The sequence below is a fragment of the Lissotriton vulgaris genome, chromosome 2_1 (genome assembly GCF_964263255.1).
Source record: "Lissotriton vulgaris chromosome 2_1, aLisVul1.2, whole genome shotgun sequence".
Taxonomy (NCBI): domain Eukaryota; kingdom Metazoa; phylum Chordata; class Amphibia; order Caudata; family Salamandridae; genus Lissotriton; species Lissotriton vulgaris.
In genome coordinates, this window is record NC_141687.1 from 88,521,776 (window position 1) to 88,534,999 (window position 13,224).

The 13,224-nt window shown below is 42.8% G+C and overlaps 1 protein-coding gene across 1 annotated transcript in view; it reads right to left on the minus strand.

Moving 5' to 3' along the window:
* SGSM2 (small G protein signaling modulator 2) overlaps window positions 1-13,224 on the minus strand; it is a 986,511-nt gene that overhangs the window by 295,725 nt on the left and 677,562 nt on the right. The window contains exons 7-9 of the mRNA XM_086954507.1: window positions 11,370-11,504; window positions 5,584-5,708; window positions 3,261-3,328 (exon numbers count right to left, since the gene is read on the minus strand). Of these exons, the coding sequence (XP_086810633.1) occupies window positions 3,261-3,328; window positions 5,584-5,708; window positions 11,370-11,504 (328 nt within the window). The remainder of the gene's footprint in view (window positions 1-3,260; window positions 3,329-5,583; window positions 5,709-11,369; window positions 11,505-13,224) is intronic.

A 13,224-nucleotide genomic window follows, 5' to 3' on the forward strand; every position in this document is an offset into this window, starting at 1 on the left:
GAGTTAAGTTTCAGACGGCTGTGCTTCATCCACTCGGCTACATCTTTCATTCCTTCATGTAGGTTGGTTTTGGAGGTGTTAGGGTCTTTGGTGAGTGAAAGGATCAGTTGAGTGTCATCCGCATAGGAGATGATGGTCGCGAGGGGGCTCATGTATACGTTGAAGAGGGTGGGACTGAGTGAGGACCCTTGTGGTACGCCGCAGATGACTTCAGTGGCCTCTGACTTGAATGGTGGGAGGCGGACTCTCTGGGTTCTTCCGGTGAGGAACGAGGTGATCCATTCCAGTGCTTTTCCTTGGATTCCGATGTTTCTGAGGCGTTGTCATGGCTGTTCCCCGGCAAAGTGATGGAGCTATGAGAGGGATGATTATAACATCTGCCTTCTAAGTGCCAAGTCCCAGTGCAGACGTCCGTGACCAGTTAAACCTACGTAACCTTGGTGTAAACTGGTATTCGATATCAGCTGGATATTTGGGGGTGCTGCAAGAATCTCTGAAATAGTAGTACGGTATACTTGATGATTGATAAAAACATAGGGATAGACGAGCATGAAGTGGTACCCAGGACCACTGCCTACTCTTAAAAACCTTTCTGCAACATTCTTAAAGGGGTAGGCTTACCATCAATTTTGATATGGTGGTAAAGTACTAATGTGGTAAAGTACTAATGATTTGGTATCAGATTTCAGTTGCAAAAAATGAATACATACCTAAAGGAATTGGTATTTGAAAGGGAAGTCCTTAGCTCACCCCTACTATGTTTACTCGACCCATTTAACAATGTGGAAAACCTTTTCCAAATTGTAAATTGGGTTTAATACAATACACAGTGTTTTAGAAGTCACAAACCCTCAAATTGACCAAATGTGAGGGGTTGTAACTGTTAAAACAATTTGTACATCAAGGCCAAAGTGTATACACTACTCATTAATTCTCCAAGTTAGTGCATGTGCAGGAGAAAGCAAATCATGAACTTCATTTTCGAAGTCGCCAAGTTCTGAGCTGTGACCTCTGTCTTGCCCCTTTGTGACTCTTGGCACTGTCTTTGCAACCCTTGGCCTCAGAGGCGGCATACTCAGTGGCTAGAACACATGGCTGGTTCCACACTCCTTACTTTCTGCCTGTTTCTCATTACACTAATAGTGAATAATGCTCCATAATTCACAATAGGTGTATTGTGAAATGGAGCACACTTAGCTGGAATGGGTCCTTTGGAGGCGCTTGTAAGTAAGTGTGTGGTTATGTGTGTAAGAGAGTGCGTGTGTGTGTGCGCACGCGTGCGCGCCCATGAGTGCATATATGCGTGTGTGTGTAAGAGTCAGTGGCAGGTGGCCCAAATTTACTATTCTTTCACAGAAGGCAACGCTGTACCGAACTTGCTGCACAGCTGTGCGTCAGGAGAGAGAATAAAAGTGTCATATCTCCTAAGATATGATGCATTTCTACTCTCCCCTTGCCCTGCAGCATTTTGACAGCCGTGAGCCATTGAACACACCCTTGCCCCACAGTGCAAGGATATGTACATTCTCTGAAATATAGGTTTTGTACTGGAAGGAGTCCCTTACAGGACTAAAACATTTCTCCTTGTTACACCTGACTTGAGGAGGCGTAGGAAATTGTAGCAAATTCCTGCCTACAAATGTTTGTAGATAGGGATTGCATTGGTGGTTGCATGAGAGCACCTATACACCACGCCATCTATGGTATGTGGACAGCAAACATTGCAGAATTCTGGCACTTTGGAAGTACTCATTTGACGAGGGGGTACCCACACCTCATTTAGACCAAAGTAAACTCTTGTGGAACGCCAGAATTCATTGGCGTAGCACACCATTAAACTATTTGAATTTTAATGAGTGCCCTTTCAGCTCCAATTACAACGTAGCAAATGTAATTGAAACTTTTATTTAAACTACACCCCATTTCTTTCAAATTTTTATCTGGCGAAAAAACTTCCTAGGAGCGTTCTGGCTTACTCGTTTGACTCACCCACTACAATTCATGGCAAGAAATTACCCCTGGACTCTCACAGATGTAGTCAGCACCATATTATCTCTGTAATCTAAAATGGACGTGTTCTGCTGATCGAGCAGTTATTACGGATCCTCAGCAATATCAATTTTTGTGATGTTACTGTCATGTGACATGACTTCTTGGAAAAAATCAGGATCAAGGGTCATTAGCTGTTGCTTCCTGTGATGCCATTAAAGTCAAAGGGTATGTGACGTCACATCCGCTACTCCCGACATTGGTGGATCAATACTCCTGAATCTAGGCTCAGTACCAGAGACAGGCAACCACTGCACACTCTTTCCAAGCTATACTCTCTGCAGCTGATTAAGTAGAAGAAATTCAGTCAAGTTTAACGACAGTGCAATTGCACAAAAATAGGTGCACGGTTGTCCCCTGCTTGAGTGCGTGTGTTCTTGATATGGTCTCACATTTCTGCCATCATGAGCATTTGAAACAATCACGATTCTTTTTTAACCTGCAACTTATGGTATTATTTATATGACATAGTGTTTCTGCACCAGGATAAAAGCACCCACCGGTCAATAGATCTCTTAATGAAATACACGTTGGCAATGCACCCCTCCCTATTCTACATACCTAGTAACTGGAATAACAAACTATTGGTATTTGGTTTTCAGACAAACAAAAGGGCCTGGTGGAGATGCACCAGAGGCATCTGCAACAGGCCTCTCTCTAGTCCACTATATAGTTTAAGTGTATTTGCATAGTTAATTAAAACCATTGCTTACAGTAAAACCAAATCAAATACACAAGATAAAAAGGATATAAATGGTAAAATTATGAGCATCTCAGACCGGCTCTAAAGCCATTAGCATTTTTAACATTTGGCGGAGCGTTTCTAGATTTGTGCAAAAGATCCTGCGATTAAAAGTCTTATACAAACAAAGGTTCTGTGCAGTCGGTCTTAAAGTTATATAAGGCCTTATGTATCAAAGGGACTTTCCTATTCTGTTTCAACAGGGAAATGCATACTCCCTGATACCTACTGACAAAGGCTGCTTCCATGTTTTATATAATGTTAAAAGCCTCCCTGGTGGACCTTTCCAGTTGAGAGCTGCCCCCGCGCTCTCCAATGGAGTGCGGCTGTCACCTGAGTTAGTGAGAGAGTTGGGATGCTGAAGCGCTTGACCCAAGAGCCACAGAGGTATCAGGGTGCCCTGATCTCGCACCTCTGAATGCCTCAGCTGCATGCACTTAGTTTGAAAAAGAAATGGAAGAATACTCACGTTTCTGGTGACAGTGAATGCAGACGATCTGACTGATAGGCACCACCAAAGCATAGTCCCAGAAGACACTGAAATGAAGAGAGACAAGCAGTGAGTGTCTGGAGGCACAGAGCACTGAGTGAACACACCTCTCCTCTGGGCACCAGCAGGGAGTGGGAAACACAAGGGAGAGGTCTCACTGCTCTGCTGTTCAGAATGTAAGGCTTTAGGACAAGAGGTTTCAGAGAAGGTGAAGGGGGAAAGGGGAAGGGGGAAAGGGGAAAGGGAAGAGGGAAGAGGGGAGGATGGCAGAAAGGGGCATGATAAGGCTAGGACCCCAATCCTGCTCAAGAGTCTCCAGAGATACGGATACTGTGTTAAAGGAGCAGATCCCCTGCAAGTCTTGCTTGCGACACAGGACAGAGCACATTTGCCTCCCTGTGGTATTGGGCAGGACGCTCTCTTTCGCATGAAGTACTTTCAACGCGTCTCTGTTGGGGTCGGGGGGTACTATGAAGGCAAAAAGCCCTCCATCTCAGAAAATAGAGTTGATCTCTACTGCATTTCAGTTTCACACCATTGCAATGTCTGGCCACTGCATCACCTGATCCCTACATTGCCTCCACAACTAACCACTACATCACCTCCACTGCCCCTGACTTCTACATTATCTTAACCACCAACAAGACTATTGTATCTACAACTAACTACATCACCTCCACTACTAACCAGTATTTCACCTCTAATTCTGATCACTTCTACTACACCACTAGTTCTAATCACCACATCACCTACATTTCTAACCAATACATCACCTCAACTGCTGACCACCACACCACCTCTACTACTGACCACATCGCCTCCACTTCTAGCCTCTATATCGCCTCCACTACAAACCCTGACATTAAATGGTCAAAGGTAAGGTTTATAAAATAGGTTTGATGCATTGGCCATTGAATTAGAAATAAGACAAGACTAACTTAACTTAAAAGGGTGATCTGCGAAACCTTTGCCTTGATACGGAGTAGGGGCAGGCAATTAAGTGGAGAAGATGTAGTGGCAAGCGATGTGGTGGCAAGGATCTAATAATACAGGGCTACCTTCCATAATATTTCACCATTGGTCGCACGCACACATGTATCATTTCACTGCTACATTAATCCTGGCACTTCTCACTACACCTTCTGTATAGTTAATGGTATAGTAAAGGCACTTGTCAGTAACACTTTTTACAGTATTTTAGAAGTACTTTTTTGCACGGATGATAATACTGTTCGGGATCAATTGAAGCACTGTAGGACATGGGGCCTATAGTTCATGGCATATAGCTATCCCAATTTTAAACACTATTTCCCTCATTTAGCGTTGACTGTGCTATTTCCAGTAATACCACAAATAGCATATCCGAATAGAAACATCGCATTATGTAGCCCTCTTTAATCCATGGCTCCTGCATGCTTGGTCTCCACTTGCCTCGTGGCCTCCGGTCAGAACGCCTCGCCAGCAGTAGTGTTGGGATCAGCATACTCACTAGATCTCGTGGCATACTTAGCCTATCATCTTCAAAGGATAGCATACTTGCTCAAGATTAGGAAGCTACACATCGTTTTTATCCACTGTGACACATACACCGCTACAAATTTGATAGCCAAACAAGCAAATGTTGAAGATTGGTGAACCTTACTCCTTGGACACACAATTCTTTTTGGAAAGACCTAGCCGGGTCGGAAGTATAACCGTGCATTATGCATAGAACTGGCTTTCGGATAGCCTTACAGCCCTGAAGAAGTTGAGGGATATTGTTCCAACGACGAAACACGTGTTGGCTGGACCCTGTGGTGTTCTTTGGAATATAGAGTAAGAATTCTTGCAATAAGACTTTACTGGCTTTGATTCCAAACTTTGGATTGAACTTCCAAACTAGATGAACACGTGTGCACAGGATCGGACTGCATTCATTTAGGACCCATCAGTCCCATTTTGAGGGGTTTAGGGGTTTTCCTCTCACCTTTTGCACCATCTGAATTATTTGTGTTTTTAAACATTAAGATACACTGCAGGCACCATACTTTCCTGCGTGAATTAACATCCCCCTTCTGGTCAATAAGACTTCTTTTCTATTTTGGAGACTTCAGCAGTCCTTTTTACAAGTATTTCAAACATAAGACCTCTTCTCTATTTTGTATTTTTCATTGGTTCTTTCTATGAGCGTTTCTCATTTCTAGCTACAAGAGCCCACCCATGGAAATTGATTTTCCTCTACCTCAGATATTCTGGAATTCCTATCTGAACACTTTACTGCTTCTCTAACTCAGAGTTTGTGAGGCTGCTATGAATGTATCACCTCTTCTCGAGTTCAGAGTCTCCTAGGGTCCCGTTCATGAGCTGGTTTGGCGTCCACTTTAGCGTCAGATGCTCCGCAGACTGATGCAGGGAGAGGTATCCGGGAAGGGCTTCCATATCTTCTTTCTATGGTGTAAGGAACAGAGAATTATACAAATTGCTTTAAAAATGATTCAGCCTATCACAATACATTAATTGTAATCAGACAAGAAATGCTGACTTGAAACAGCAGAAGGACAGCATTTCAGAGCTTTGCTGGAAGTAGATTAAGCGCACCTCTACATTTATAATATCCAAAACAATAATTTGGGGCTGTTTCCTCCTTTGACAAAAGATTAAACAAACTACAATAAATCACAATTGCAGCCTAATCCAGTGTGTGCTTCACAAAGTGCTATAGATATCTGCAAGAACTCATTCTTAATTATTTGCACGCATGAGCTATTTATGACCAAGGGATCAAAGGGGCATTGGCTGTCTGGTGATCAGTGCAAAGAGATTATCGATAAAAAGAAGAACAAAGGACCTATGTTAAGAAGAGACATCCATTGTGACTTAGGCACTGATTTATATCTTACAGGTATAGATACTCCATCATAACCGCAATGGGATATCTTTACCATCAAGAATGTGGTGCACCTGCCAAATTTACATGTGGGTGGACCTTAGGTTTAATCACAGTAGAGAACTCTAAGCGCCAATGAAAGTCTGTGGAAACAAACGGTAGACCAGGACCTAGTTAGTCACTTTGGGGAAAATGGCATCTTGCAGCTCGTTCTGCCTCTGTAGCTTCCTAGGAGGCAAACCAACTGACCCTTGGAGGCCAGTTCTTTGTGAAGAGTACAAGACGGAGGAGGTGCAGTCCTTAGGGCTCCTCTCAGGTCAGAGCAAGTATGGTCCAGTCCTCTTCTGATCTTCTACAGGTCCAGTATGCGCTCATTTATTTATTTTATTTATTTCAAAGGTTTTATACAGCGCTACTGGACCCGAGAGTATCAGAGCGCTTTACAAGGCATGAGAACACAAAAACAATTAAGTAGATTAAAAGAGATTTAAGCGAGAACGAGTTACAAAATGTTACTGATTGACGGCGTTCTAAAAGGGGCAGGGAGAATAGAGATAAAGGTTGGGATGGGAATGGAAAATTAAGGTTAGTAGGGAGAGGGGAGAGAGGAAAGGGGGAGTAAGAGTACGAGGGTAAAGCGAGGGGGAGTTAGGAGAGGTGCATAGAGAGGAGAGGGGAGTGAGCAGGAGGAGGACTCCCTGTGATGCCACATTTATGGCTTACACTAGCCAGTGAGTTGTGGTTTCTCCTTGCCCCTCCCTAACCATTGGAATAAAAGTTCCCAGAGGTAATCCTGTCCACTTTTTCAGCAGCTTTTGTTTACACTACTGCAAACCATCCTACAGGACACCTTACTCCTAAGTTCCAAAATGGGAGCGCCCTTTCTCTCCTGTGCAGAACCATTGTGTCCACGCAGAGGTATGGTCAGAGAAAGGAGCAGTCCCCTTGTCCTTGTCCACTCCGAACTGATTCTGGCAGTAGCTTTCCTCTAATTGGGTTTGGAGCCAGCCTGACTAGCGTGGACCTGCAGAACAAAGGCTTTCCCCCGTCCCAGGTCTACCCTACATTAACCTATGAATGGGCAGGCTTTACCTCTGTCCCTTCAAGGTAATGAAGTTCTTGGAACCTCCCCAGCTATGCTACCTGAGCTGATAGGGATCACATGCCCCACACCCGCCCATTCTGACACCATGCTTAAGTCATTGTCCTGCTCAGCGATCTCATTGACTTACAGACAGCTACTGGCTGCACAGCTGCTGTCAGGCAAATGCAAATTAGCCTCCTGGAGCTTCTAGAAGTTACATTTCCTAAATTTGTATTAAAAATCTAACCTCACCAATAAACTGAATTTTAATAAATATGAGAAATAGAATTTGAATGAATGTTCTAGCTGTTTCCTGTCAAAACGTACAGATTACATTTTATCATCCGCAGTTTAAAATTTTCTAGTATTCTGCTACATCCTCGTAGGGGAAAATACCTTTTGCGGGGGTAGTCACTGGAGGAACATGCCAACTTTATATCCGCACATTTCACTAATATCAAGACCCGTACTTGGTGGGCAAAAAGGTGTACTATGGGGTGGCAACGTCTAAAAGGAGGGTTTACCGCCTGTCAGGTTTGACATTAGATTTTTAGGCTGCCACAGTCAGGATACATATGGTAGACCTGAAGCCGTATTTTACAGGCCCACTCTCTGGAAGACACTATAGGTGTTGTAGCCCATAGGTGGCATTTAACATCCTGACCATGGGTGTGTTTTCTATACTATATACTAGGAATTTATTAGCAAGTTAAACATGTTGATCAGAGATACGCTAATTTAACTTTGATTAAAGGGGAGCACAGGTACTTTATTCTTGTTTAGCGGGATCAATTGCACAGAGTTCTAAATTTGAGAAAAATAGCTTGTAGAAAAATCTGAGGGGACCATGCAGAAAAGGCTGATTTGATACACTTGACTAATGGAGTCACACTATCACACCAAACAGGTTACATTGGGTCCTTCCAAGTTCATGTGCTTTCTTGATAAGTTTCTGTCTTTCTGATAAAATCATTGCACCATGCTGGTGTCATATGACCATTTAATCTACTGCAGAAGGGGTTTCTCCACAGGGAAAACTATTTATCTATGGAGAACCAAACAAAAGAATTAACAATTACAAATTCCCTTTAGCCTGGTATTTCCACATATCAAAATGTCCGCAAATATTTTTCAATGTGCCTAAAGGCTATGCATGCCAAAATTCATAGAAACCTGTGATCACCACAGATTCACAAAACTATCAGTGAAATTCTTTCTAAATGTTAAGATAAGTAAGAGTTATATTCTAATCATATCTACATGTTTACCTATATGTGTAATTTGGTGACTTTGGATTTATCAAGCTTCGGGTATGTGGCATTCCTCCTGCAAGACTCACTGGAGCAACATTTTAATGGTATTTATATGCTCCTCCATTTTAGTATCTTAACTAATTCCACAAGTGGTACAACACTACTCCACGCTCTTAGATGTGTGCTTTCATCCACAGGTAATACAGCACTCCTCCACGTTCACAGTTAACAATTCTATTGGTGCCTCTACAATCCCACTGGAAAATTGATTTTGTAAGCCATTAGACAACCTGACCCAATTAAATCGGATTAGTCCTCTTAGAATTTAAGTGAGAGAAATAAGGAGTTGGTGTCCCTAGGATCTATATTTATTTCTATGTTAAATTTTTGATCAATACATAAGATTATGTTTACAAATCAATATGAGTGGATCCATGCAAAACTAAATTTATTTATACCCTAATTTCTCGTAGTCATATTTAATAATCTCATTGATGGAGAGGTCACTGAAGATATCATGCTACACACTTGTATCTCTGTTGCAAAGCTACTTTGACACTGAGTGACTAACCTGGAATTTGAGGCACAACAATAGGAGTAATTTATTCAGAATTTATTCAGAATTGAACGATTTTAGGAAAATGCCAAGCAGCATTTAAAACATAGGTCTACAGGATTCAAGCTCCAAAACCACTGTGCCTAATCCTCTTCCCATCTAAAACTGCATAGTAAAAGGCAACATCACTCGAAGACTTCTATCTTTGATCATTTAAGGTTGTTTAGTAGAAGTAAGTACATGCTTTCCTGCTATTACGCCAGTATTTAAAAATCAAAGGGTAAGCTGGCTCCAACCTAGTGTTAGATCCCCATAGTTGCTCTGAGGAGCTGCTGACACTTTCATCTATCCATCAGTATTTGAATAAAGCAGCACTGTGTGTTCGAGAGAGGAGGAGCGCAGGTCTCTTGCGGGTGGGTGGAAGTTGAGTCACTGGTTTATGTAGGACAGTCCTTGATCATGTAGAGCTTTGTTGGGGTGCGTGAGGACACTATACCCAGCTCCACTGGTTCAGTTTGAACAGATCTAGCAATCAAGAACAGCTGTACCCAATTGCGCAGGCAATAGGGTAAACCTACATTGATCACTTTAAGTGCTTTCCCCCTCTGACATTTAAAAAAGTATAATTTGATTCATATAAGATAATAAATTATAGCTACATACATTTTTGAGTGAGAATTACTAACAAGAATATGCTGATTTATTTAGTTAGTTACTCTGGAACAGTTCTGACCTTCAGAATATTTACCTCAAATAAGGGCCTTCCCTAGAAAGAACTTCTCTGCTTTACGCGTACAATAATATGTACAATGCTAGGCTCCTCAGAGTCATTATTGCTTTTGTAGCAAAAAGCAAGGCAGAGTCCTGGCAAGGACAATTATTAAGGTCCTTGAACATTGCATTCTGAGACTGTTGTGACACCATAGCTGGGAGGATGAGAGTTGCAGGTGAAGAATTTTCCATTGTAGAAGGGGTCAAAAATGACAATTATGGGGTTGAAGTACATGAATACAGAGAAAAAGGTTGTAACCTGCGGACCCAAAAGATCAGAGTACCTTGGTAGGGCATTAGATTATGCCAAGCAGTACTGGGAGGGACCTGAAGACACAAGTAGTGCTACATGAGTACTAAAGCAATGTTTCCTACAACATAACACATGGATGACTCAATCATCCCGGGAGCCCTTACTAATGGTGGTTGAGGAGTGAAGAACATATGTTTCTTCCTACAGATTTGATGATTTCATGGACTCAAACATTGCATGGGTTTATAAGGTAGCATACAGTGCACTTTTCACTTTTTGTCTTATCCTAGAGTTTGTGTTGAATGCGTCTCTAGAAGCTGGAGCTTTACAAAGTGATTCCATAGACACCATCTGGTTGTCAATACGGCTACCACGGACTTCCTGTTAGAAAAGGCTGAGAGTCAGGTTGATCCAAAGAGGCCATGCAGTCATGGTGCACAAGGACTATGTAGACCATACGGCCATGATCCACAGGGACTACGTAGACCATACGGCCATGATCCACACTGACTACGTAGACCATACGGCCATGATCCACACGGACTACGTAGACCATACGGCCAAGAGCCACAGGGACTACGTAGACCATAGGGTCATGATCAATAGGGACTATATGGGCCATGCAGGATTATGTAGACTATGCAGTTATGTTCCAAAGGATTATGTAAACCATAAAGTCATGATCCAGAGGGACTATATAGACCATGTGGTCAGGATCCACAAGGACTATGTAGACCATGTGCTCATGATCCAAAGGGATAGACCTTGTGTCAGGTTCCACGTGACTGTGTAGATCATGCGAGCATAAGTCACAGGGACTATGTAGACCATCTTGTCATCATCCATTGAAACTTTGCAGAACATGCAGTCACAGTGGCCATATTGGTCGTATAGATCATGTGACAATGATCCCCCAAGAACTATGTAGACCCTGGAGTCATGGTCCACAGGGACTATGTAGATCATGATGCAATCATGATCCACAGAAACTAATTTAGACCATAAAGACTAAATGAAGGGCCATGCAGTCATGATTGTCAGGGGAAATGGAGTTAAGATCTACTGTAGCCTTACAGGTCAGATAGGTCAAGTGTCCAAGATCTACAGGAGTAATGTAGACCATGCGTTCATGACCCATAAAGGTCAGGTGGTACATGTGCCCACGAGCCACAGGGGACATGTGGGATATGCGTTCATAAGGGTGATGTCACCATCCACAGGTGCAAAGAAGGCTTGATCCACAGAAGCCATACATTCATAAGTCCAGGACTCATGTGGAACATGTTTGTTTTCTGGAAAACTTACCGGTTGCACAAGCACATTATTTTTGCCATAAAGCAGGTGAGTCCTTGAGTTCTGGTGCAAAGACTCCACATACTCCCTCGCGGAGGCTGCAAATTTGTCATCTGACGAGCTGCCGCTTGACTGTCGTTTCTTGATCTGCAAGATACAAAGTTACAAGAAAGACAGCAGTTACTACAAAGCACAGTCTTTGGAATCATAACATTTTTTGGGGCCAAATGATACATGTGTTTTTTGCTACTGAGGCAATTAAAGGAACAGACACTACACGGGGGTGACATGAACTAAATTATGTTGCATCATGCCATTTTGAGTCTGTTGGCTCCCATTCCACCCTCATCTTTTCAGGTATGTTGATTTTCTTGCATCACTAACAATCAGAAACAAGAGGCATTCAAGAATGTCTGTTTGTTTGATGATGTCAGATGTATTTGAGATGTATTTTGACATCATCGACCAGATAGTCCCTTTGAGTGTGATTAAGGCACGGATCTAACTGGACTTGCTGCAAAGCAGCAAAATACTCATTTGAAGGAGAAAAACAAGACAACAAAGATACAAGCCATCAGCAGAACACACCAAACAGTAAAATCAAAATAACAGAGATTTGGAAATGAATGCCAGGATAGGATGGCAGGATGCATACTCAGTGCATACGGGGAATACAGTTCTGCCAGACAATACTGCCCTGTATTTTATTTGTTGTCTGCATGGACTTCATCTGGGGGTAGAGAGGGATAGCACCTGCTCCACAGGCTGGACCCTGGCATTGCCCCTACTGAGCAGCAACAGGAAGTAAATAGAGGTCTCTGAGCCCTTCTTATTTACTGGTTGGAATTGAAGTATACAAAGAAGTGATGGATGGAATGCCTGAATTAACCTCAGCTACTGGTAATTGCTCGGGCCGCATCCCAGTCCATTTTTATTTTGCTCACCGTGCCACCTCAGTTTGGACCAAGCCATGTGCAAATCAGTCTTCACCCTGCTCCAATAGCAACAGTCCAACTTGAACTACCAGGTCAAGTATTCCATGAACCGGAACCGTAAATGATGCGCTTCTGCTACAGTTTTCGTAAATCTGTTTCCATGACTTTCCCTCCTGTGTGTTCAGATGCACACATGCTGTTCTACTGTACCTTGTTTTTTGTGATGCACGCTTTTGAACTGTGTGTTTGTGTTTATACATGCAATCCATAACAAAGCAATGGCGTCTCTATTAGTGAATTTTAGAAGGGCAATTATTGGGCAACAGACACAACTCGGGAGGCCACCTACAAAGTTTTCATAGATCTGTATTTTAATACCGCTATATATTTTATTTGGCTAAAAATTGGAAATCTGACTTTGCATGTACTTGTATATATCTTTAGAAAGTCAAATTTAAAGATTGTTAGCAACCAACACTGCTTTGCAATGAAAGGTGCTTGAACAAATTAGTGTGTGAGGCAAGGTGCAGTGTCTTTGTTTTTTCCTATGTCACCTCCTGGATGGCACATCAGGAGGCTTTGATCATGGAGACCAGGGGGCGCCATGACAAATAGAGCCCCCTCTAGAGACGCCACTGCTGGAGCAGCTTCAGGTCCTGTGATTGGCTTGCCAGCTCATTAATATTCAGTTCTGGGTCTTTGAAGTTCAGAGTAGCGGCAGACTCACCGCTCGTTGGCACCGCGGTTATCTAAGGTTGCGTGCAGCTTACAGGGGAGGGTCTGGTGCTGCACCCACAAGCACCCCTAGTCCTAAATAAGTTCACACAATATAAGAAATGTGCAAGCTTCATTCAGTTACAACTCACTACTCTCTGGAGCACCGTCAGTCCTCCCGATGCAGCAAATAGGCAGAAAAACACCTCCAGGGTCGA